This window comes from Rhynchophorus ferrugineus, unplaced genomic scaffold (assembly GCF_030347505.1).
Source record: "Rhynchophorus ferrugineus isolate W39M unplaced genomic scaffold, kcgeb_rfMv2 rfM3, whole genome shotgun sequence".
Taxonomy (NCBI): Eukaryota; Metazoa; Arthropoda; class Insecta; order Coleoptera; family Curculionidae; genus Rhynchophorus; species Rhynchophorus ferrugineus.
Window position 1 is genome coordinate 35,080,620 of NW_027472582.1, and position 23,988 is coordinate 35,104,607.

At 29.3% G+C, this 23,988-nt stretch overlaps 1 protein-coding gene across 3 annotated transcripts in view; it reads left to right on the top strand.

Annotated features, from left to right (window-relative positions):
• Positions 1-20,749, top strand: part of LOC143193292 (fatty acyl-CoA reductase 1) — a 57,727-nt gene extending 36,978 nt beyond the window's left edge. For 2 of the 3 annotated variants that reach the window (XM_076399423.1, XM_076399424.1), the window contains exons 2-4: positions 6,722-6,979; positions 16,709-16,894; positions 20,585-20,749. In XM_076399423.1, coding sequence (XP_076255538.1) covers positions 16,727-16,894; positions 20,585-20,734 — 318 coding nt within the window. In that variant the 5' untranslated portion in view covers positions 6,722-6,979; positions 16,709-16,726 and the 3' untranslated portion in view covers positions 20,735-20,749. Of the gene's footprint in view, positions 1-2,257; positions 2,533-6,721; positions 6,980-16,708; positions 16,895-20,584 lie in introns of those variants that run through there. The other variant, XM_076399422.1, reaches the window with a different exon arrangement.
• Positions 20,750-23,988: the final 3,239 nt, after the last annotated feature.

Genomic DNA, 23,988 nt, shown 5'->3' on the forward strand with positions numbered 1-23,988 from the left:
CTGGAATTATTTCAATATATTTCTTTAGCCAGATGATTGACTAATTTTAACAGCTAATATCCCCTAAAAGCGTAGTTCTGTTTTATAATTCAAGCAAATGAATATTTAGATTCAATTTTGTTATCTATGGTGTATTAAAATGTATTTTTATAAACAGAGTTGCTGTAATCATGGAGAAGCACAACTTACTTGTGTCTTAAAATGAACATTATTAATATGTTTTTATTTTAAGCTAAATTAATACATAGATAATTTTCGGGGGTGAATATCGATAACACTGGTCAACCCTGTTTACATTTTATACGTAATTTATATATTAAGCAATCAACAGTGAAGTGTCCCCAAACGCGATACTGATTAAAAACAGGGTAAAACTTATATATTATTTTTAACAGGAATGTAAAAAAGTTGTCAATTGATATGTCCACTAGCTCAACAATTTCACGTACTTTCCCTCTTGGATCTTTTATCTTGTTATCGAATCTTTTACCAAGATTCTTCGCAATCATTTCTGACCCCAAAGCCTCATTTTTACTGCCTGTATAAATATTGGGTATTTGCATGTATTCTATTCTTTTTTTTTTTTCATTTTAAAAAGGTATTTCTTGAAAGAAAAAGGCATTTTTATATAGGTATATATTAATCAAAATATTTTCATTCTTACGATTTTTTCTCATGTTTATGGTAACATGCTGATACCAGCCAAGGCATGCTTCATCACTTGTTCAATTGCAAGTGATAATCAGAAGGCGCTAACAATGCATCAATCAAGTGCACATTATACATTTTTGTAACGTATGACCGAGCCTTGTGTTGCTAGTCTTATTAATTAATTAATTTAATATCTGAAACAACAGTTCGGTTTTAGCAGCTTGTAATACACTATATCTTGCTTATTCTACCATCAAAACTCATCACGACTGCACATCGATTGCACGCTAAGACTCTTTGGCCATAAATATTCGCGCTTGGAATTATAGGAGTTGAGCCATTTTTCATAGTTAGTGCCACAGAAAGCTCTTATTTTGTATCCAACAAGTATGGTAGATACTTTCCCTCCTTTTGGATCTTTCTTATCGCAAGAAAACATCTGCAAATAGTTGATTCAACTGCTTAGTGACCTGAATGTTCTTTGAAAGTCTAAGATGGATTTTCGTTTAATAAGTCTGGCATTGTCTTCGAGCTTTTTGATTCTCCAAGCCGTGTCATAACATCAAAATACAACTTTTAAATCATTCAAACGGAAATGGCCAATTGGAATATGATGTAGAAGCTTCGCCATAAGTTTATAAAATTGTTCAAAGAAACAAAAGTGAAGAATCTGGAAAATGTAATTTTGGGCGTCCCATGATTACAGTGTTACAGTTATTTACATTAATACTTTTCATTTTCACTGTTAGATATCGTTAATCAATACACATTACACGTATGTAAGCACTTCATATATTATAGTCACTAACGAAGGAAGAGAATTTTGATAAATGTCATTGAGCTAGCTTAATCTAATCTATTACATTTTTTTATTACTGCCATATAGTTTCTGCCATTTATAGGGATTTCAACAGTATTCTAGCTCTTAAAATTTACAAGCGTTATATAACAATGTTGATCATTGTAACTTATATATCTATTAACTATATACATTGTTTAAATTGTACACAATTGGTGAATTAACAGTTTCTTTGTAGTAACATCAACATGTTGTGATATCTGGATTACTATTGAAGCTATGACGATAATAGTAAGAATCCATCAGCAAATATTGCAGACTATATTAATGTCGAGGGTCTTTTTGAGCACGTGGATATCGCAAACTTATTTAAAATGATAAGTAAAGTTTTAAACTGTATATTGTGAATATGAATATTTTACACCAAGTACTTTACCATATTCTTCTTCTTTAATAGTAAGATAAATTGAAATAATCTTACTTCTTTATCCAAAAAATCGAAGAGTATTTTTATGTGTTTCTTTCCAGTTTATTTAATAGAGTAACTGTTAATATAAAATAGTTCGTCGCTTTTTTTTATTAAAGGGTAATTAAGGGACATTCATCTGTTACGGTATTAAGTATATATTCGACATGAAGAGAGACGGTCGTCTAAAATTAAACAAGGACAAAGAACTCGCAACTCGATCGGAGACATTGACCGACCGTGGCTTCGTTCAAGGTGTTTTCCGTGTCCTACTTCTAAGGCCAACTCTTCACTCTTTTCTTTTACCCCACTGACCTGACAAAGAAGAAAACGACCGGAACGAGTTGGTCGTTCGACGTAGTCCAGTCATAACGTCGTACCGTCTCATTGTTGTGCGTTGGGGTGCTCGGTACTCGCTTTTCGCTACCATTCGGTTTACCGCTGTCGCTGCTGATCTTGTGAGGTTTTGGTTTCAGTTTGCTTTCAACGTTTCGACTGATCATCAGCGATCACGGTCAAGGATACGACCGGGTTTTCGAATATTTCGCGTGAATCAGTGTTTTGTTGGCGATCTGCTGGTATTCGGGTTTGGCATCAATTAGTAGTTGTTGTAAAGGTAAAATATATACGAATATAAGAAATTCGCACTTAGTGTGATCTAATTCGAAATTATTATTAAGATACCATGTACATACAATAAAAATCAATTGATCTATAAAAATTTGAATCAAAACAATAATTTGAAAAATGTCCGATATGTGAGTGTGAAATATTATTTGAAATTTCTTGAAATTTATTGCGTTATAGACACAGCTGCAAAATATTAAACTGTCATAAAAATTTAATTAAACATTAAAATCTATGAAATATATTGATAATTATTTAAAGCATGTAAATTATATCATATTGATTTACCAATGTCTTTCTATTCCTATATTAAGAAACCAATCTTAGGAAAGTATCAAGACAAAATAAACATATTGACATTAGTTAAATTATAAATTGCTTCGGCTTACTTTCAAAATATTATAAATGTTTTATAAATGAAATATATTCTTAATAGAAGTAATTTCAAATGAATTAATTTGAACTAAAAGATCAATCCATAAACATCAACATAAGATAAATTGTGCATAAGTTAGTTTATTCTAGATTAGAAAAGATGTTCAAATATACTCTTAATTTTAAATTACCGATCAGTATTTTTTTGTATAATTTAATGCTTTATATAATAGTTAACTGTCGTTTTTATACCCTTTTTATATAACACCTTTTAAATTAGAAATTGTGGTGCACGTACAAATAATCCGCTTAAACAACACAGAAATAATTTTAACAGAACAACTCAATTATTAAAATATCTATCAAGTATATAACCAATTTATAACATCTTGGAAATTTAGAGATTAAATGTATGTTTTGAGGATTATTATTGTTATCAATTATATAATTTTATATTTGCGTTACTTTTACTTTTGTAACTATAGATTATCGCTCAACAAATTCAAAAATATTGATTTTAAATATCTTATTAACATTATATTGTTATATGTATCAATACATTATAAATTAAGACGTGTAAGTAATTGCTTTATATTAAAAAAGTATTACAAGCATTTTTTCGCTTTAAAACGCCTTTATTGAGAAAATTGGCTCAATATAGATTACCGTTCAAAAGTTTAGAAACAATGAAATGATTTCCAAAAAATCTATAAAATATATAAGTTATTATGTATTACACTCAAACCTTCATGTAGCATTTAGTTAAGATTAGTTAAAATTGAGTTAAAAAGGCGCAAATAAAAAAATACTTTAAATACTTTGTCCTTAAATGTGAATCTGAAGTCCTTAAATCTGATATATCTGAAAATATATATACAATACTAGTTAGTCTTTAGCTTTTATAGTTTTAGCTGTACTTGAAACTGGCTTTTCTCGTGTTTCAATTAAAGTAGTGATAAATTGAGGCGATAAGATCACAATAACAATTACAACTTATCTTCCTGCTTTGTGTACAATATGGGACATCTTCCGGTCTTTTTTTTTTCAATAATACCTTTTCAAGAAAATATAATTTTCGTTTTGAATTTACATGAAATTACTTCGCTGTTCAAAATAAAGCCATAAAATTACCATTGTAAATGTTAGATAAACGTCAGAAAGTAAACCAAATTCTAAACTAATAATTTTTTAAATATCTAAAAGATTAAACTATATTCAATATAAAAGCACTAACTAAAACACCAATTCTACAATTGGTGGTGTAGTAACCTTTTTGGTCATAAAAAACATTTGCCGGTCTTTTTTTTTAAATTGATAAGAAACACAATTTTGTTGATTATTGTTATAAGGGCGGTGGTAATAAAATAAAGATAATAAAATTTACTTTTAAAGATAAAGCAACATGGAGGTGCAGTGTCGAAAGAACGATGTTGGTTTATTAGGATTTTGAGGATTTCGAAACCGTATACGAACCGTCAGGCAGATGACGCTATGTCTGATGAGTACACTGTGTGTGGTAGGAATTCCCATTGGACCCGCTTCAACACTCACAACACTCATTTATTTAGAGCGCATAAATCAATAGCATTAATGGAGAATTGTTAGTTTATGCAAAGAAATAGCAAAACCATCAAATTTAACAGTTAGTTTAGGTTGTTTCATAATTGTTTATATTGATACCTATCGTCACTATAATATTAATATAGAGTAATGTAGTAATGTAATAGCTAACTTTTCACTAATTTAATTAACTTTTTTTTTTGAAAATTGCTTGCTTTTTAGATTGAAAATTATATAAATAATTATACGAGTACAAGTTGTAAATGGAATTAAGTACTGTTTGCAAATTCATTTTAAAATATTAGATTTTATATATTGAAACCACTTCCTGTGGCGGTTTTTTATTTTTATAATAGATAACAAACATGTTATATTTTTTCCAGAAAAATAAATAATAATTAAATCCAGAAATAATTTTTTTACAATTTTTAATTACAAATTATATTTTCGATTCAGTTATATTATTTCAATTCTATTGATTAATCATTAATCCCGATAGGTATTGGAAATTTTATTGATTTATTTCCAGTAAATTTACTTGATCAATAGTAATAATAGATTCGTGAATAACATACTCATGTAGTAAATCTAATTTAACGATGTAATACAATTCAGTGATTCATGCGTATTAGTGATAAGCAAATTATTAAACGAACTACGTAGCCCAATAATCCATTCATTTAATATTATTTATTAATTATAATCATATTTTTTATTTATAATTGGGTTGGTTTTGTTAACTTTCAATGTTATTTTTAGTTAATCAACTTGGTATTATACTAGTGTTATATTGATTACTATATGTCAGTTAATATTATATTATTACATACTTATACAAACATTATTACAACTTACTATCTTCGTATGCAATTTTTAACACTAGTTAACGTACACACCTGACTATACTTTTAACGAATTGCTTTTGTTTTCCATTTCTCAGATTTGGAACCGTTTACTTCAATATTGTTAATTCTAGTAATGATATTCCAGTCCTAGATTTGTTGGATTTTAATTATTTTCGTACATGCTGACTTATACAATTACGAGAGTAAATAATATTGTTTCGCTGAATTATGTACGTTCGTTTTTTAGTCTGGAATACAACCATTTTAACTTGATAAATAATATTAATTCTATCTTATCTAGATAAGCGGGAATATATTTGAGAAGTTTTTATAAATCAAATTTAATCTCTAAAGCACAGAAAGAAAATAAAAAATAAGTCAATATCATTAGTAAATAATGAGTCTTATCAATTTCAAAGTTGTTATATAATTCGTTCGCAGAATTCATGAAGTACCCGTTGAATTTACTGTACTTTTCAAGATAAGCAAAGATCAGTATATAAAGAATAGCTGAGTTTAATAAAGTTTTGTACATTATTGAATTCCGTATTTGGGTACAGAGTTAAGTTGTTGGAAGAGTAAAACTAAGAGAACACCTTCATAAGAATATAACTAACTTTTTTAAAAGTTTTATTTAATTTGAACATTTTACGTTTACTACAATTTTTTTATGGGATTGAACATGGAACTAGTGTATATTAGTACTGGGTATCTACTCAGTTTTTCGGTAACACTGTGAATATGTGTTCAAATGGAATAAGAAAATATTTCTGTTAGTTTTTGGGATTCAAAAAAAAATTGTGAAACTGCTAAGGCAATAAATATAGATTGTCAAATTTAGACTAAATGAATGCAACAGTTCATAATGATCAAGTTGAGAAGTAAAATTTTTTTTTATAAATATACGCTTTGGTTCACTATCTTATACCTCATAAATTACTTTGTGAAAAAACAATTTTACTCTACTTTTACTAAAACAATAAGCTGTACATCTATAGGTGAGAGTATTTTATATGTTTTCCAGAAAGTACATTAATGAATAGAGTATGGTTTTTTTGTTGGATAACTACCATTGTTTTTGAGTTATTTTATTGCATTTTACTTTGATTGATTGATTATATAAAGTTTATTTCTTTTTTTTGTATTCATCAAATTATTGTGCTGCATTAAAAGATAGTTAACTATTTAAAAAAAATAATTTAGTGCTATAAAAATAAGTTATTTGCATAAAATAAAGAGTGTCTATGTGTCTATATTTTGTGGTTTGATATTTGCGAAGATATAAATTCTAAAATTATTTTGTATAATGCTATAGTGAACAAAGCCTGTTCATTTAGACATTAGACATATTTCACTGTCAATATGTTACTGTCTAACGTTATAATTTTTTATTTCCAGACGGGCACAGTCATGTCCATTGAACACTGCTCTATGGACTGGTGACATCGCAACAACCAAGAATCGTGTTCTTCCACTTTTTGGAACCAAGAAAACTTCGGGCGTTTCTTTCAAAAGTAATTTAACGTACATTATTGTTTTCCATTGAACATATATCCAGCCAGTCTTCGCTTTTTTACATTTTAACAATTTAAGAAACGTAGCATCTTGAATAAATGTCGTTAGTAGGAAGAAGGAAGCAAGGCTGACCATACAAAGGTAAGAAGATTATTATCATTAGAAATAATTTATTTTTGATACCTGGTAGTGGTGATACATTTATAAGTGAAGCGTGAAAAATCTTTCATCTTTTTTTATTAGATTTTATATTTAATATGCTTAATACAGTCTTAACTTACAAATTAGTTTATTACTACTATTATTCTGCTATACCTGCATCAATTTACAAGCAAAAGGAACGCGGGAAAATTACATCAATATGTATTTTCCAAATTAAAATTAACTATTTATAATAAAAATGGAATGTATTGTAACTATAAGCACTATTTATTAATATTATCTTATTGTATATTTTACATTGATATATTATAAAATCACGATTATATATTACACTAATATTTTAATTAAGTAAATGATCTTACTGTCGAAATAACCAAAATCAGAGTATTTTTAGTTTTTATATAGGTTTTTAATACTACATTTTTTGTAGTTAGAAATAATTTCAATATTTTATCTTAATTTAAAATAATATTTATATATCTATATACATATTTAATAATAATTAACGTAAACCATTTTATATAAATATGAAACCCTATGGAATATCTATACAGTATTATTTAAAAAATTAACACTTTTTTCAAAGTCAATTTTTCTTTCATATCCAGGGAATAGACAAAATCACATCTGGCATACACAATATTTATTTATTAATAAGTCGTTAAACCACCATTTGCTTTCAACAGCTGCAATTCTTGGTGGAATAGATGTGTCTAGAATAGTTTCCAACGGAATATTGTCCCGTCCTTCTACAAAAATATCTGCTAATTGCTTTAATGATGTTAAGAGTTTTTGGTGCTCCTTCCACCAAGACATAACTTTTTTGGATGTGTGTATGGAATGATATATGGCAGTGTAATATGCTAATCATAATAAGAACTTCATTAATAATGTTGAGATATTCATTGTTTTAAGATTCTGTCTCTTCTTCCGGCGTTGAAAATCGCGTAATTTATTTTCTATATGCTGGAATAAAAAGTCATTAGATACCATATCAGAACTGTATGGCGAATGACCCATCAATTCGATATATTGGCCGATCAAAAATCCTTTATTTGAACCCATGTGTGAGCGCTTTCTTATTAATTAATGATTTAATTAACTTCTAGATGTTTTCTGGCATAATAACAGAGTTTGGAGCAAAGTTCCATCAGGTTTGAATTCGTTATAAGTTAATTTATACACTTTTGTTCACGTCAACGTTGTGACAAATAACAATCTAAAATGCTATCAAAAGGACAACAGTGTTTTCGATAGAAGTCATTTTAGCAGCTCTCAGGTCATTTATGTTTAGTCTGGTTTGCCATTTCACAATAATTGTGTGAATGTTCGTCTACTTTATGGGAGATTTTGCAGTTTGCAAACAAAATCTAATTCGTGCAAAAATAAAAAAGCCACACAATCACTTTCAAGGTGTAGATTTGATAACTCTTTTTTTGTTGAATAGCTAGTTAACAGTCAAAACTGTGGCATTTAGAGTGAATATAATTTTGAACCCTATGTTGAGACACCATTATATACAAAAAAACTGACTGTTTGGTTGACTCTATAAGCTAGTGAAGTCATTAGTCTTTAATTTTTCAGAACATCAATTTAATCCAGGTTTATATAATTTTCTTTAATTAAAAAAAATACTTTACACTATATTATACTTTATAACGAATAATTATAATATAACGTACGTACCATTACGAATTGAAACTCACCAACATTAAGATAAAAAAATACACCCTATTTTGATTTTTTGGCCTACTGTTTATGTTGCTGTAATGAATAAAAATGGATCCTATTATAACAATCCCAAGCGTAGAAGGCTGATTTGGATTAAACCTGACCAATACTCAGGAGTGGTAAGAGCCAAGTTTTGCAATTATTTAGTTGAGACGAGTGTGATCTCTACTGCGAAGTGCTAAAACCAAGCAATATCATAACTGATAATTGCTACTGTCGGAGAGTGCTCGTCTCTGCTTTTCACAATCAATGAAAATATTTGATAACAAAAAGGAAGTTTTATCCTATACATCGTATTTTGCAGATACTACAAAAGGCATATCGCCTGTCGAAGCAAGTGTTTACTTTTAGTTGAACATTATAAAAAATGGGAATTATCGATTACATCTCAAGAGCTGGAGTTTTTCGACTTGGTGTTTGTTTCTTACCCGAAAGATGGGAAAAAGTAATACTAAATATGAACAGTATTTGTAATTATTTTTTTGTTACACTCCAACTTCTTGGAAAGAATAACATCACAAATTAAAATAAAAAGGCTTTTTAACATTAATACCACGTAAACAAAAGCAAATATTATATTCATGTTTTATATTTGCATCATATATGTGCCAATTTAGCCAATCAAACTTTATAATACTTTTCGGGTTCAGTTATATGTCAGCAATAATAGACAAAAATACTGCATACATAGAAATGTAGATTTGGATAATATACTTTTGGTTAATTACTAATTAATTCGCAATAAGGTGCCATTTCAGAATAGAGATAACGCTTTAATCTACTATCTCTAATAACATTAAACGTTGCGCCATATTTTAGTTAGCGTATTTTTTTCCAGCTGATGTAACCTAATTATTTCAGAACCATTATTAAATCCAATTTTTACCATTTTTTTCGTATATGTTGTGATAAAAACTCTTTTATTCAACGGAAAAATGCTTGTATTTTACAAAATTAATATAAGCATTTTGTATAATACTTAGAAATACTTTTAAATTTGTTTTTAAAAATATTATATAAACATATTTTTTAATATAATTGTGGTATGTTTTATTTAAAAAAAATATAAAACAAAATTAAAAATACAAAATTTTTTTTTCTTGTAATTAATGATTACTTAATAATATAGGTCAAATATAAAAATGTATTAAGTCTGAAGTTTGTTCAAATCTTGCGGTTTGTGATTGGTATTTGAGAGTTCTGAATGGTATTCAGATATTTAATACTACCAATCATATCTAAATAAATTCCATTTCTTAAAGTTGTTCTTAAAATGCTTCAAACCAGCAGATGTAATTAAGGTAAAATTTTCAAAAAAAAAGGAAATTTAGTTCAGTTATATTTCTAAAAAGTATTTCATAAAGTATGGCAAGAGGGCCTCGGATACAGGATGCATAGACATATATACTATATTTTAAATAAATTGCTTCATAATCAATGTTTACCGGTCAATTTTTTGTTAAATATTCAGTAGACCACAGTCCACAGGAATTGTGTATTATTACGCCATTATTAAAAAAAATGTATTAAAGTTATTTTTGCTCGGAGACTTTTTAGATACCTATCTATTCTAAGCGTTTATTGACGTTATAAAGCAGTTCAAAAATTAATAAGGTATTTATTTTAAGGGTGAAAGATATAGCTCGCTCCCACGTTGTTCATTTCATATTCATTTTGGGTTAAATAGCTTTGACGTTAGTTTTTTCCTCGTTACTGCTATGTAGGCAGGTGTATTTCATGTGGATATATAACAGTTTGGTAAGCATTATTTTCATCATTACTGTATTATTATATGTTTGTTTTTTAATTTAGTTACAGATTACAAACTTACATATTCATTTTTATAGAAGCACTATAAATATTAAGGAATATTGGATGTGTATCCATGCATCAAAATAATTTATTCTATCATTATATTATATCAGGTTATCAATTTTTTGGCTTGTGTCAACACAGTGTCACTAAACCTCTTTTTTTCTGTTAGATTACGTTCTTTCTATTTTGCGCCATTTTGGATGGCTTATAAACATTAATCTTGATGTATCTGCAATGTATCCATTCTACAGCAAATCATTGAGAAGTGAAGATATAAAATATGTTATGCTTTGTTTTAATATGTTATTTTATTATTTAATATGTTTTAATATTTTAATATGATTATAATTGTTCTTATATCTCTAGAATCTGCTCAGTCGGATTATGTGGCATCGATTGAGAAAAATAAGATACAATCAGAAGAAGCAATATAATGAATGAATAGCAAATAGCAATTTGGGTTATTTAAGATTATGTCATATCACTAGTTTTGTTCAGTTTAAATAGAAAAATGGTTGAAAATTAGGCATTACAATATGTGCCAACAGGAAAAAAGTGTTAATTGTGACAACATTGAAAAATTGAGAAAAAATGAAGAGTTTGCGAAGATGAAAAGGCGAGAAAACTATGCAATATTTAAACCAAATCGCAGTTATGTTGTGTGTATATTGTGTTTTAAATAAGTTTTCGCACTACATCAACTTGTGGTCAGTTTTAAGAGTTTGATTGGTGTTTTTATTCCCATTCTGTTGTTGATAGTACGCAATAATATATTCACTTTGGATAACTTTGGATGTTGAACATGTTCCCCTAAGTATGAAAGTATTAAACTTCCTCTGACATCTTACGATGGTTTTATTAGCCGTGAACAAGTGCGACTTGTCTAAGTACTAAGTACTTTTTGTGAAATTCCTTGCAAATCTTAATTTAAATTATCCGCTAAAGAAACAGGAGTTAAGTACAAGACGAGTATAATACAACTTCTCGAACTTTCGAAAAACGAAATATTATATTATTGCAAACTTCTGTAACTTGAAAACGATTTTTGAAACTGAGAACATTGTCCGAGATCAGGACTATGTCGGCCGATATCCAACAATGATCAAGTTTTCGTGAAGAATATTCGAAGTATTGCTTCGAAGTAAAGTAGCTTCAGTACCCCAGTGCCTATTATGAATATTAATTAAGACCGTTTTTAAGTACCTATAGCTTAATAAATAACATTTTCAATTGATTCAATTGATTATTATAAGATACTCTTATTTTATTTATCTTTTTATTTTGTATTATAATCTATATATATTATAATCATTACCTAGATATTTATATAAATGAATAATGAATAATTTCATGGGCGTAAATATCATATTAACTTAATTAAGTTTACAATGGGATCAACACCGGGGGCTTGGTTCACATACGAATTAATATTAATAACAGGAACAGCGTTAATACTTTAAATAGGTTATGTGAAGTGCAGTTACTTAATTTTTATTTTTGTCAATAGTATTATACATAACGGATATACGATACAGGCCTTTATGTTGAAACTTAATTTTTCTAAAATGATTGAATGAATCATTAATTATTTTTTTAAATCAATTCTATAAAACTATTTAATTCTATAAATCATTCCATACCAGGTACAAAATGGAAATTTCCGTCAAAAACAGTACAGTAAATCAAAGGTAACTTGTGGACGAATCGGGACGGGATAACAACTACATTTCTTCTGTCCCTTGGTCGTTTCCTTAGGAGGGAGGTTTAGGATATATGTTATATCGCGCGATTGATATGATTACCCTGGTTACGAAGACGGTGTGTTTATATTGGACTGAAAGGTGTGATGAGTAAGGCGTCTTGGCATAGGGTATTCTCAATATTTGTTTTGGTTTTATTCGTCATTTTGTGCCAGCACTCAACAGTCGCCACTTCTTCCCAAATAATAAAATAGTTTGAAAGTAAAATACAAATATATAGACGTCATACCCATTGTTTGTGAAATATTAATGTATTAAGTATATTTAATATATTTTAGGTAGGTATGTTTATGATCTGGAACCGTTTTTCAAGATATTTATATATATATATATATATATATATATATATATATATATATTAGATTTTTCAAATTTTCATTTTAATATCTGATTTAGATATAGTAAGAGACCAAAATTAGTTTTTTAAATCTAATTGTAACCGCTGATGAATGACCTATTTTAATGCATGAAAAAAGTATGTTGAAAAGGGTCGAGCTGCTATTAGTGTTAACTAAATTTAATAGAACTCAAATTAAAATAATTATTTTATTTATTTCAAAAACACACTACTAAAATTTCGAACCTGTTTTATTCCATATATTTCTTTTAAGTATTTTTTAACGTCTGATAACAAAATGGGTATAGCTAATATAATATACTTTACCTAAATTAATTACGGCATTGTTAAAATGCATTTTATGATCTATTAAACCGACAGTTTTACAACAGGTCGAAAGTGTTTTATCACTGTAATTTTTTAGTCTAATGTAAGTGAAGTAGTTTTTCTATCTTTTGTTCTATATTTTTATAAGAGTTTATTTTTCAACACCCAAAAATATTTTCGAAATCCATTGTTTTGAAAATTTTAGTCGTCTCTTTGGCTTTTTATATTTTATTGTATGTTTTAATATCCTAAACTGAAGTTTTCAAGATGTCATAGCACATTTTATTAGACGTTTCGTATCTTATGAATAGAAACATGAAAGAATTACAGAGATAATCTTGGAATGAAAAGTCGGGTCTTGAACTTTTTTTAGTTGGCGTGTGGATAATCTGTTGTCTTAGTTCTTTATTCATTTGATTAATATAAATAAATATCATGTTTAAGGGGAATACCGTTTTGACTTTAGTAACACTCAAACACTTAAAATTAACATTGCTTCCACTCAATGCAATAAGTCGCAACTATTCCAGACAAAGTAAGAAACGAGGCTATATAATTTTAAGATGGAATTGTTTCCAAAATAAATATCTCAAACCAAGTAATTCATAGATTCAATTATTTTACCTACCGCATGCCTTTGCTTAGTAATTTAATTTCCTTTACATAAAAAAAGCAACAAAGGATATATTTGACGGTGGTATTTCAAAAAGATGGAGAATTTTGTTAGCTATTTTTAAGCACAGTATATTTGAATTTTTCTTGCAAATTTGAGGGAAAACTGAGAACAAATATTCACAACCACGTGTGATTTATATTTATATTATCGTTCTGTTCTAGATGAACATGTGCTAGTAGTCAGATAATGTGTTGAATTTGTCATATATACTCTACAATTGTGTCAAGATTTTAAAGTGAAATATGTTTGGACATTAAGATTTTGATCAAAAACATTTTTATGTACTTAAAATAAAATATTGTTTAATTTATAATATATAATTACGTATTAGTTCTTTATCTGATGAATGGAAATATAATAATATATATAAATGTAATATTAATCTAAATTTAAATTATTTTAAAAGTATTTTATTTAAATGGACAGAGTCGGCGACTTATTGAACTGATAGCACAAACGAAGAGACATTCCCTACACCAGACCGATTTCCAGCATCGTATTAATTTCGCTAAAAAGGAATTTACGTGGTCGCTGTCCCGTCTGGTCAGCTTACTCTTGTAGTTAAATTATTTGTGAGTTCGCCTGTCAGTTTGCCTTTGATGATCGTCTAAATTGCTCTATTTTATTCTAATTTCCATACTATATCCTGGAATGGTTTCCCAAGTTTTATTAACTCCAATTTCGAATAATTTACGGCTGAGCAACTGTGCTGTTGCAATCAGCCTTTGGCGGCCGTACATCCTGAATAAGCTTCTTCAAACGGAAAGAAGATGCCTACGAAATCTTAGAATATCCAATATCCTGTTAATCTATATAACATATGTACATCTGCATATAACGTTGTAGGAATGTTCGTCAGGTCGGTCGGTCGGTCGAAATGTATGACTGTTGATGCGATTGTTTGTCTGAACACTCATTACTATTTTTGGAAGGAATTTGCACGAGAACTAAAATTACTGATTGAAGAAATACTTGTTTATTGCGATACTAAACTGTTAAATGTGGTCGACGGGAGAATGGACAGGATATTAGGTTAAGGTGAAGGAAGTACGGTAGCGCTGTGGAAGTGGTACTGTTACAAGGGGGTAGAGAAAAGAAAAGAGAGCGAGACGTCGTCGTGGAGGTCTTTTATAGCCGGGAACCGCATGGTATCAATCCACCGGCGTTGTCAACCTTTGAACTTGCTGTAGGTGAATGCGTGGTGGCCTAAAGGGTCGTAGCGGTCGCTACAACGTATATATTTATTACCCGAATATAACGTGAGATGATTTAGATAACAGAACAGAATTATATGTCATCGCCTTATCTAGACAATAAACAAATTTTAGGTTTGGCGACAGTTACCTTGAAACTTTTTTCGCAACTCTTTACGGCCTCTTCCTAGTTATTGGCATATATAATAAATTTACTATCATTTAGAATTGGTTTGGTTATTCACTATATTATTGATTAGTACGATTAAAAGTTTATAGAGATTGTATTAAGGTAATTTGCTATTTTTATTTTTAAACAAAATTGTTGTTATTTATTCATATTATTTTTATTATTCTTATATAATAAAATACTATGTTGAACTGCACGTTTAGATGGAACAGTATACAATACACTACACAGTATATGTAGTGTCAATCTATTCTGAAGCATATTTTTATAAATTTCTATTCTTTCCGTGTCTCTTATCTTTCAAAACTCTGAAGTGTTGCTTAACACGTTCGCTGCCGATCTGAGATCAAATACTTACCCTAGAAGCCGACTATGTTTTTTTTAAAATTACAGCAATAAAATATTCCTAATAACGTTTTTTAACGTGTGTCCAGTCTAAATTTTAATATTTTTTGACAATTTTTTTTGGTGTCACGCGCCAGGGTGTGATCGGCACTGAGGTCAATTTTTATTGCCTATGGCCGCATAACGCGCGAGCGAATGAAAATGGACCGAATAGGAAAATACATTATTGATTAGAAGATATAATTTAGTATACCATAACAAAAAAAAATTCAAATTTTCACTAAAACTTAAAATAAATAAAAACCCTATTCAGATAAATCATAAGAGGGCACTCATAACTAATTTTTGCGCAGACTAAACAGTAACCAGGATATCCAGGACATGCACTGCATACATAAATAGTGCCTTTTATTTTTTTATTGTATATAACAACTTTTACATTGCTTTCTCATACCTTTGCTGCTTTCTTCTCCTCTCGTATTTTCAAAACATGTTCGGTGATAACCACTCTGGAAGTAGGTTTGGAGGGAGCCTTTAGTAACCTTTTTATGACCGAGAAACGAAAGTCCTAAATTGGAATACGATTGCCTGAATATTTATTTTAAAGTTTCATAGGCACGTTTCATATCTATTTTTCCACTTTTGGGATGAGAGCGCCCTACCATATCGATATTTTTCCCGCCATATGCAGTTCTGTAATACATATGAATTAAAAAGGAAAAATCGAAACCAAGTACGTAAATGACTCACCTATAGTCTTCAGATAATGCCGATACAGCTGTACGTATACACTGCTAATGCCGAACTAAATATAAGGCTTAGAAATACCACCGCACATCTAACGCGCTGGAGCGTAATTGGAGTCTAATGAAAGCTTGACATTACGCGCTAGCGCGTTGTCGGCAGCAAACATGTTGAGCAGACCATGTCGTTTGGATTCAACAAGTAAGGCAAGACGGAACTATAAATGAAGTTGAAAATATTTTTATTAAAAAATGTAAAGCTGTAACAATGATCAGTGCTTTTTCAAGGCTTAAGAAAAAGAGCAAGATTCGATAAAGTATTTAGTATTTATTATTATAAAAGTTTTTGCAAATAGGCATTTATTCTTAAAGTAAATTTTGTATTTATATTTTGTTCGCAAATGAACTTTACTTACACACACAATGTACTCATTACATTATATATACGTTTTACTTAAACATGTAGATAATGGTATATGTATATACATATCAACTTTTTTTATCGGCGAATGGGTATATGATATCGAGTCGTAAAACAAAAGAAAAACATCGTTAATATTTGACAGTAATGAATTTTTTTTTGTTTTTCAGTCTGAGTGACCATTCTCTATGGTGACCCAGGAGTTTCCTTCAGGTTCGAGCAGTGCAACCAACGTGGTTTCCATGGCGGCCTTCAGTTCCAACGTGACCGCCAATTCGGCGGTTCAGAGTTCCGTGGCAGATTTCTACAATGGTAAAACGGTTTTCATCACAGGTGGAACTGGATTTATGGGAAAGGTAATGCAAACATTTTTTTTGTTATAATATTAAGATCCAAAAATATGTTTGTTCTAATTTCAATTACATAAAATAGTGAAAAAAATTACATTTTTTTAATAAATAAATTTGAATATTAAATATATATTTCTTATAATCTACTAATACATATAACTAATATCAAATATAAATATAATAATTCATAAATAATTATATTATTCATTATAATTTATTATAATTTATAAATAAATTGATTGAGACTATCAGAATGGGCTAGACTGTAATAAAGTATCATAAAAATATTGATTTATAATAATAATATACTATAGAGAGATTATTAAAAATAGATTTATTTTAAAATTAAAAGGGAAATTACTAAGATTTTATCAAAAGTAAAAACACAAAATTTACAAATTCGCCATGAAGTCAAAGACCAATCAGAAGCTCTACGAAACTAACGTCACTTACCATTTCCCAATCACCATATTGGAATTGAAACTTTTGAACTTTTTAGCGCACTTCGATTTTATTTGGATTATTTATCTTATATTAAAAAAACTTTAAAAAATTGACAACCAACGAAAATAAATGATAATTGAAAAAATTGAAAATGGGGGTTATCAAGGCAAATTAACCTAAATTTGCCTACAATCGATTCGATGATAATGATTGACCATAACTGAAATAATAACTTTAGAAAGAATACTAGAACTCTTACATAATTGGGTGAGAATTCCAGACGCACTAACCATGAAATGTGGTAGAACATTGAAGAACATTAAGTAAAAATACTATCAGTATAACACTTGGCAATAAAATTAATAAATGCAGGTAATAACTCTAAAGATTACTACTGACTCTACCCGATAATAGCACAATAGCCACTTGAGAACTGTAAGAATAGTATTATTCAAATCAAGTGCCCTATATTTGATAAGACTCATAAAAATGTTATCGATGGCACACTGAACAATTTTAGGATGATATTTTCAAGATATGGATCCAAATGTATTTGACAGGACTACCAAAATATTCATTTTACATAGTTAATAGTAGACATACTTTTACATATTACGTTCTCCTATGAATTCTTAAATTAGATCTCTGCTTAGCTTTTCTTCTTCTTTACATGACTTCAGTGACATGGGTTCATTTTGGGTTCATATATTGCATGTACGTAAGTTCTAAAGTTTAAAACTTCTGGTTGTTATAACACAGATACCAGGCTGTAAAAACTTAATAAAACCAGAACTTTCAATCAAATATGTGTGACTTACCCTTAGTGAAGTAACAGGTGAATTGAAAAGTCCCCGGCCTGACACACAGATAGCGCTACTAGAATTAAATCCATAATTTTTTTACCCTCAAAAGATGCGTGTATAAATTTGACAGCTGTCGGATCATTAGTTTGTGAATTATAGCATTTTCAGTGAAGCAACTTTTGTTATTGTGAAAAAAATGGATAAAAAGGAATTTCGCGTGTTGATAATTATATTGCTTTTTGAAGGAAAAAAATACAGTTGAGCAAAAACCGAGTTTCCGGACACTGTCCTCAAATTAACCATCAAGGATTGGTATGCTAAGGTTAGACGTGGTGCAATGAGTACCGAAGACGGTGAACGCAGTGGACGCCCAAAAGAGGTTGTTACCAACGAAAACATTAAAAAATCCACAAAATGATTTCGAATGACTGTAAATTGAAATTGAATGAAATAGTGGACACTCTAAAGATATCAACTGAACGTGTACATCATATCATTCACGAATATTTGGGTATGAGAAAGCTCTGTGCAAAGTGGGTGCCGCGCGGGCTCACTTTTGATCAAAAATAACGACGAGTTGATGATTCGGAGCAGTGCTTGAAGATGATCAAGCGTAATAAACCCGAGTTTTTGCGTCGATATGTGACAATGGATGAAACATGGCTCCACCATTTCACTCCGAAGTTCAATCGACAGTCATCCGAGTGAACTGCACACGATGAACCCGCTCCAAAGCGTGGAAAAACGCAACAGTCATCTGGCAAGATTATGGCGTCAGTGTTTTGGTATGCGCATGGAATAATTTTCATTGACAACTTTGAAAAAGTAAGGACCATCAATAGCGACTATTTCATAGCGTTATGTTATGTTAAGTGCTGCTTCACCAAGGCAATGCACTGTGTCACAAGTCAGTCAAAATGATGGCAAAAATCAATTCATGGGCTCCTCGAATTGCTTCTTCATGCACCATATTCTCCAGATCTGGCCCCCCGCGACTATATCCTGTTCTCATACCTCACAAGAATGCTCATTGTGAAGACATTTTCGTCGAATGAAGAGGTGATCCCCGAATTTGAGGCTTGTTTGGAAGCAAAGGACAAATAGTTCTACAAAAATGGTATCGAAAAGTTGAACGGTCGCTATAATCGGTGTACCACCGTTGAAAGGAATTATGTTGAATAAAAAAAAAGTAGTTTTGCCAGAAAAATTTAATTTACTGTGGTAGGCGGGGGACTTTTCAATTGACCTGTTATATATAGTCCATGGAAATATTTGGATGTACAAGAAACCAGATATTTGATATTGGCTTTCCGTAATCTAGCCATGAAGGGATTTGATTGATAATTGACTTTAGTTAATGTTTTGTATTATGAGAACATGTGGTCGTTCAGTAGTAAACAGCAATGACTTGTTCAGTGAGTTCACTTAGAAGCCCGTTTTTTTCTGTTTGGTTGGTATTCCAATCTTTTAGAAACATATACTGACTGCATGCACACTTAATTTAATTTATTTTATTTATGATAGGGGGTAATTAACTTAATTATTATATATAATTTTCTGTATTATTTGGGAACAGAAAAAGAAACAACATTATTGACTCTTTTACACAAGGCCTGTTGGTCATAAAAAAATAAAAATAGGGATGTTCTTAGATTATTTGTTTTTGTTGAGATTATTTTGGTGTCTATAAATCTTGGAGCCCTGGATTTTTGGCTTCGCTCCTTGTCTTCGGTATTAAAATGATTACTTTTAAAACTTCGAAACCAGTATTGACGTGTTGGAATTTATGGAACATGGTTGCCATAGGCTTCACACAGATCTATACAGTGCAAATGCGTTTTACTCGATATAGCTTAGGACATTTTCAACGCACTGAAAAAAATGTTTTGTTCAGATTTCGACGAAATAACATACTGAAAAGTGAAGCACGTGTTAGGGTTTCAACATGAACTTAGTTACCATCCGATTTAATATACCGTAACTCCATCTATTATAAATATTTTAACATTAATTTATATGCCAATATATAACACGGATTCTATCAGAGTCGTAATTTGACATTTTGTTAATAAATTGTTTCAAATGTTATTTTATGATATTGTTTCAAATATTTCTTGTTACTACCCAAAACTAAAAACTCAGATTTAAAACACATTCAGTGATTTTGTATCAAATCATAATTTTTTCTCAAGGAAAAAGACAGAACTTGAACTTATAACACTACCGATAAACCTTGAAACGTTCATTCACTTATGTTCGCTGTTAATGCTTAAATTAATATTATGTGCCATATATATTGAAATAATAATTTTTAATCATTAATTTAATAATTTTAATTAACAAGAATTTTGTTTTCAATCCTTGCTAATGATGACTTTGTTTTCGTTTCATGATATTTAATAATTCTGTTTTTTTCTTTATTTTAATGCTTAACTTTCTAATTTTACAGGTGCTATTGGAGAAGTTGTTGAGGAGCTGTTCGGGCGTATCAAAAATTTACCTTTTGATTAGACCTAAAAGGGGTCAAAATCCCCAAGAGAGGTTGGAACAGATCATGGCATCGCCGGTAAGGAATTCCACATATTACTTTTTTCATTAGAACATTAATCAATGACATCAGTCTAACATTTAAAATACAAAGACATAGAATGCGATCTCCCAGGTATAAATTTGTAGTCAAGCTTTGACCGTCTTAACCACATAAGGGTGCGGCAAGTGGAAATATTTATGACAGGGAATAATTAAAAAATGGATTTTTTAATATTCGCATAAAATAATTGATAACTTATTTTCTAATTGTACATTTTTATTGTCTTAAATATTATAAATTAAAATTTAATTCGTCCAAAATATATTTAAAAATACAAGATTTAAACTTACTGAATATAAGAATAACATATTTAAATTTTGATTAGAAAACTTCCATTTCTTTTTCATATATATTTTAATATGTATATAGCTGGACACTATCCATATTATATGTAGTTGTACATAATTTTTCATTTCTGTCCTTTGTATTCCGATTTAGTCCTATTTAGTTTCATTCCCCAGAATAAGCAATATTAATAACCACCTAATTTGTATCTTTTTTATTACATTGCCTTGTTCAAGATGTTCTCATCATCTAATTTCTAATACATGACTGGTCATTGAATTCAGTTCCATGGCCTACTTTCTATGATATAGTTTGACTGCCGGTCATACATCTTGAGTTACTTCACTTACCCTCAACTGTGATGTCTGTGCCAGTAATCTACCGACCAACTTTATTTTTCAATGCTTGGATGTTTCCTAATTGTAGTAGTTTGTAACTAGGGTTATTTGGACACCGTAAATCCAACTTTGATGATCTTACAGCTTCAACCGCGATGCTTTTGCCCGAATACTACTTAATTATGCCAAAGAATATTTCGAGTAACTACGAAAAGATTGCCAATCCAACGTCAACCTTCCTTCTTGTCTTAATAATAGGTTTATTTTCTTAATAGGCAAATTGATTGAGGTTAATTGAATGAAATAAAAAAAGAACAGGTTTATGAGCTCCCCGTAATTTTACCGCCAATTATGAAACGTATTTGTGTTTAAAACAAAAACTTGCTGTTCCCGATATTATAATCGAAAAATCGCCATTTTAATTGTATATTCTGATTTATTAATTGTTAGAGTGTTAATTATTGTTAGTAAGTAATATGAATCAGTATATAAATAGCTATCAATTTTTCGTGACATACTTTCCTTTGAAACAGCGAATTTAGCAAATTGATAATTTTCTTTTCTTCATCTATAAATAGATCAAAAGTTCAGTAATTAACAGGTAGATTATGCTATTCTGGCATTTTTAACTACGTATTCATTTCAATATTTTTTTTATTGAATGCAACAATGCTGGTAATAAATGGATATTAAATAGATTTATATAGATGTTTATTTGTAGAATTTGATGCGTATTAAAATAACTTACAATTGTAAAACGCATTGTTTTTAAGTAAATTATATGGTATTAATCTGTACTGATCATATTAACTTGACATTAAAAATTTTCTGTAGTTTGTTTCACAGGCGTTTTATATAAGGTCGGTTTTCTATCTGAATAAGATATAGCTAATGCATTATTAATTTCTAGGTTTTTTTATACCACTTTAAATTGACGGATCTAAGATCTTACCGCATAACTACTTAAATAAAGTAGTCAGTTTTTCAACTCTATTATTTTCATTTTGTCTAGTCTTCCTACAGTACAGTTTCTATACATATTTGTTTATATTTTACAAAAAATACAAAAATATGTTTCCACCTTGTCGAATCATGCATCAAGGAAAATAATGTTGTAAAATAAACATATTCCACTGAAATGTATATCTCTTTTTTTAATCAATGTTAACGTAACGTAACAGTGGGAAGACTGTCCACCCTCCGTATTTTTTACTTACAATAAAATAATAACCGCTGATAGGAAATTATCTGCCAAAATACCTCCTACCTAATACAAATTAAATTGAAAGTATTTAACATACCAGCAATGTTCAAGGCAGTTGCGTTTTAGGTATTTTTTAGTTTGCCTGTTTGTCTTTTGTTGTCTTTTCTGCAAACATGTGGGTATATTATTTCAAATTATACTTAAATTGAATAATTGACATAACGCTTATTTTTAATTCGTATGCAAATATATATAACATTATTTTCATTCTACACAAAACTGTTGATGTCCTTGCGTTATAAAGTTGAATTGTACTGACAAAAACCGTTAAAAGTTTATATTTTGCCTAGTTGTGCTCGACAATTTATTATTTGCAGTAAATATAAAATCAGCTCGTGTTTTAGAATGCTTTAAACATATACATATACTATAAAAATCGATTTTATAGTTTTCAAGTAATAACTTGTTTAGTTTATTTATCATATCTGTTAATAGGTTCGTTTACAGAGGCACTTTTGGCCATTGTGTTCAATAAGTAAATACAATAGCTCGTGATTGGGCTGGTTCCTTGAATATAGTTTAAGATGATTGTTAATTGATTGAAAGATAATTAGTAAAAGTTGATAAGTATTTTCAATTAAAATTAAATAAGTATTAGTATTATATAATAGAAAAATGATAAATCCTTAACTGAGATCTAGCATAGCCATTTATAAATATGTATGAAAATTAATATAAAATCCTAAGAGTAATCATCTGAGTCGCTCAAGGCAATATCTGTTAGTATATTTAAGTGATCTATCTTAATTTACATTTTAATAGAATACACCTTTTGTAGGTATAAAACGTTTTTACTAAATAAACAATTAAAAATATGTTCTTGCAATTTTTCTGCAATCCCATTCTCCCGTAATTGCTCTTTGAGATGTGTATCAAGAGTTAATTTTGAGTTCAAATGGGATTATAACATCTAAAAATGCTCAGAGTTCATCATTATATGGGGGATAATTTTGCTTTGGTTCAATTGACCAGACGGCAATATTAAATTTCATCGAGCTCATATCTTTTTTTTAAAATAACTTTTAAATATCATTCTTTATTAGTTCACCGTTAAACAAAATAGATGTATGAATTATTTATTATATATTATGAACGCTGCTTCACATAGCGTCAACGTGTTGTTGACCAGGATCTGTGCGAATTGGAGAAAGTTATGCTAAACGATTAAACTTAACGGGACTACAGAAATAGTATGAGTAAAACACAGAGCTCTGCTTTGAAAACGACAACAGTTGACATGATTTTTTTGGTTTCGACTTTTTAGCGCACTTCGATTTTATTTGGATTATTTATCTTATATTAAAAAAACTTTAAAAAATTGACAACCAACGAAAATAAATGATAATTGAAAAAATTGAAAATGGGGGTTATCAAGG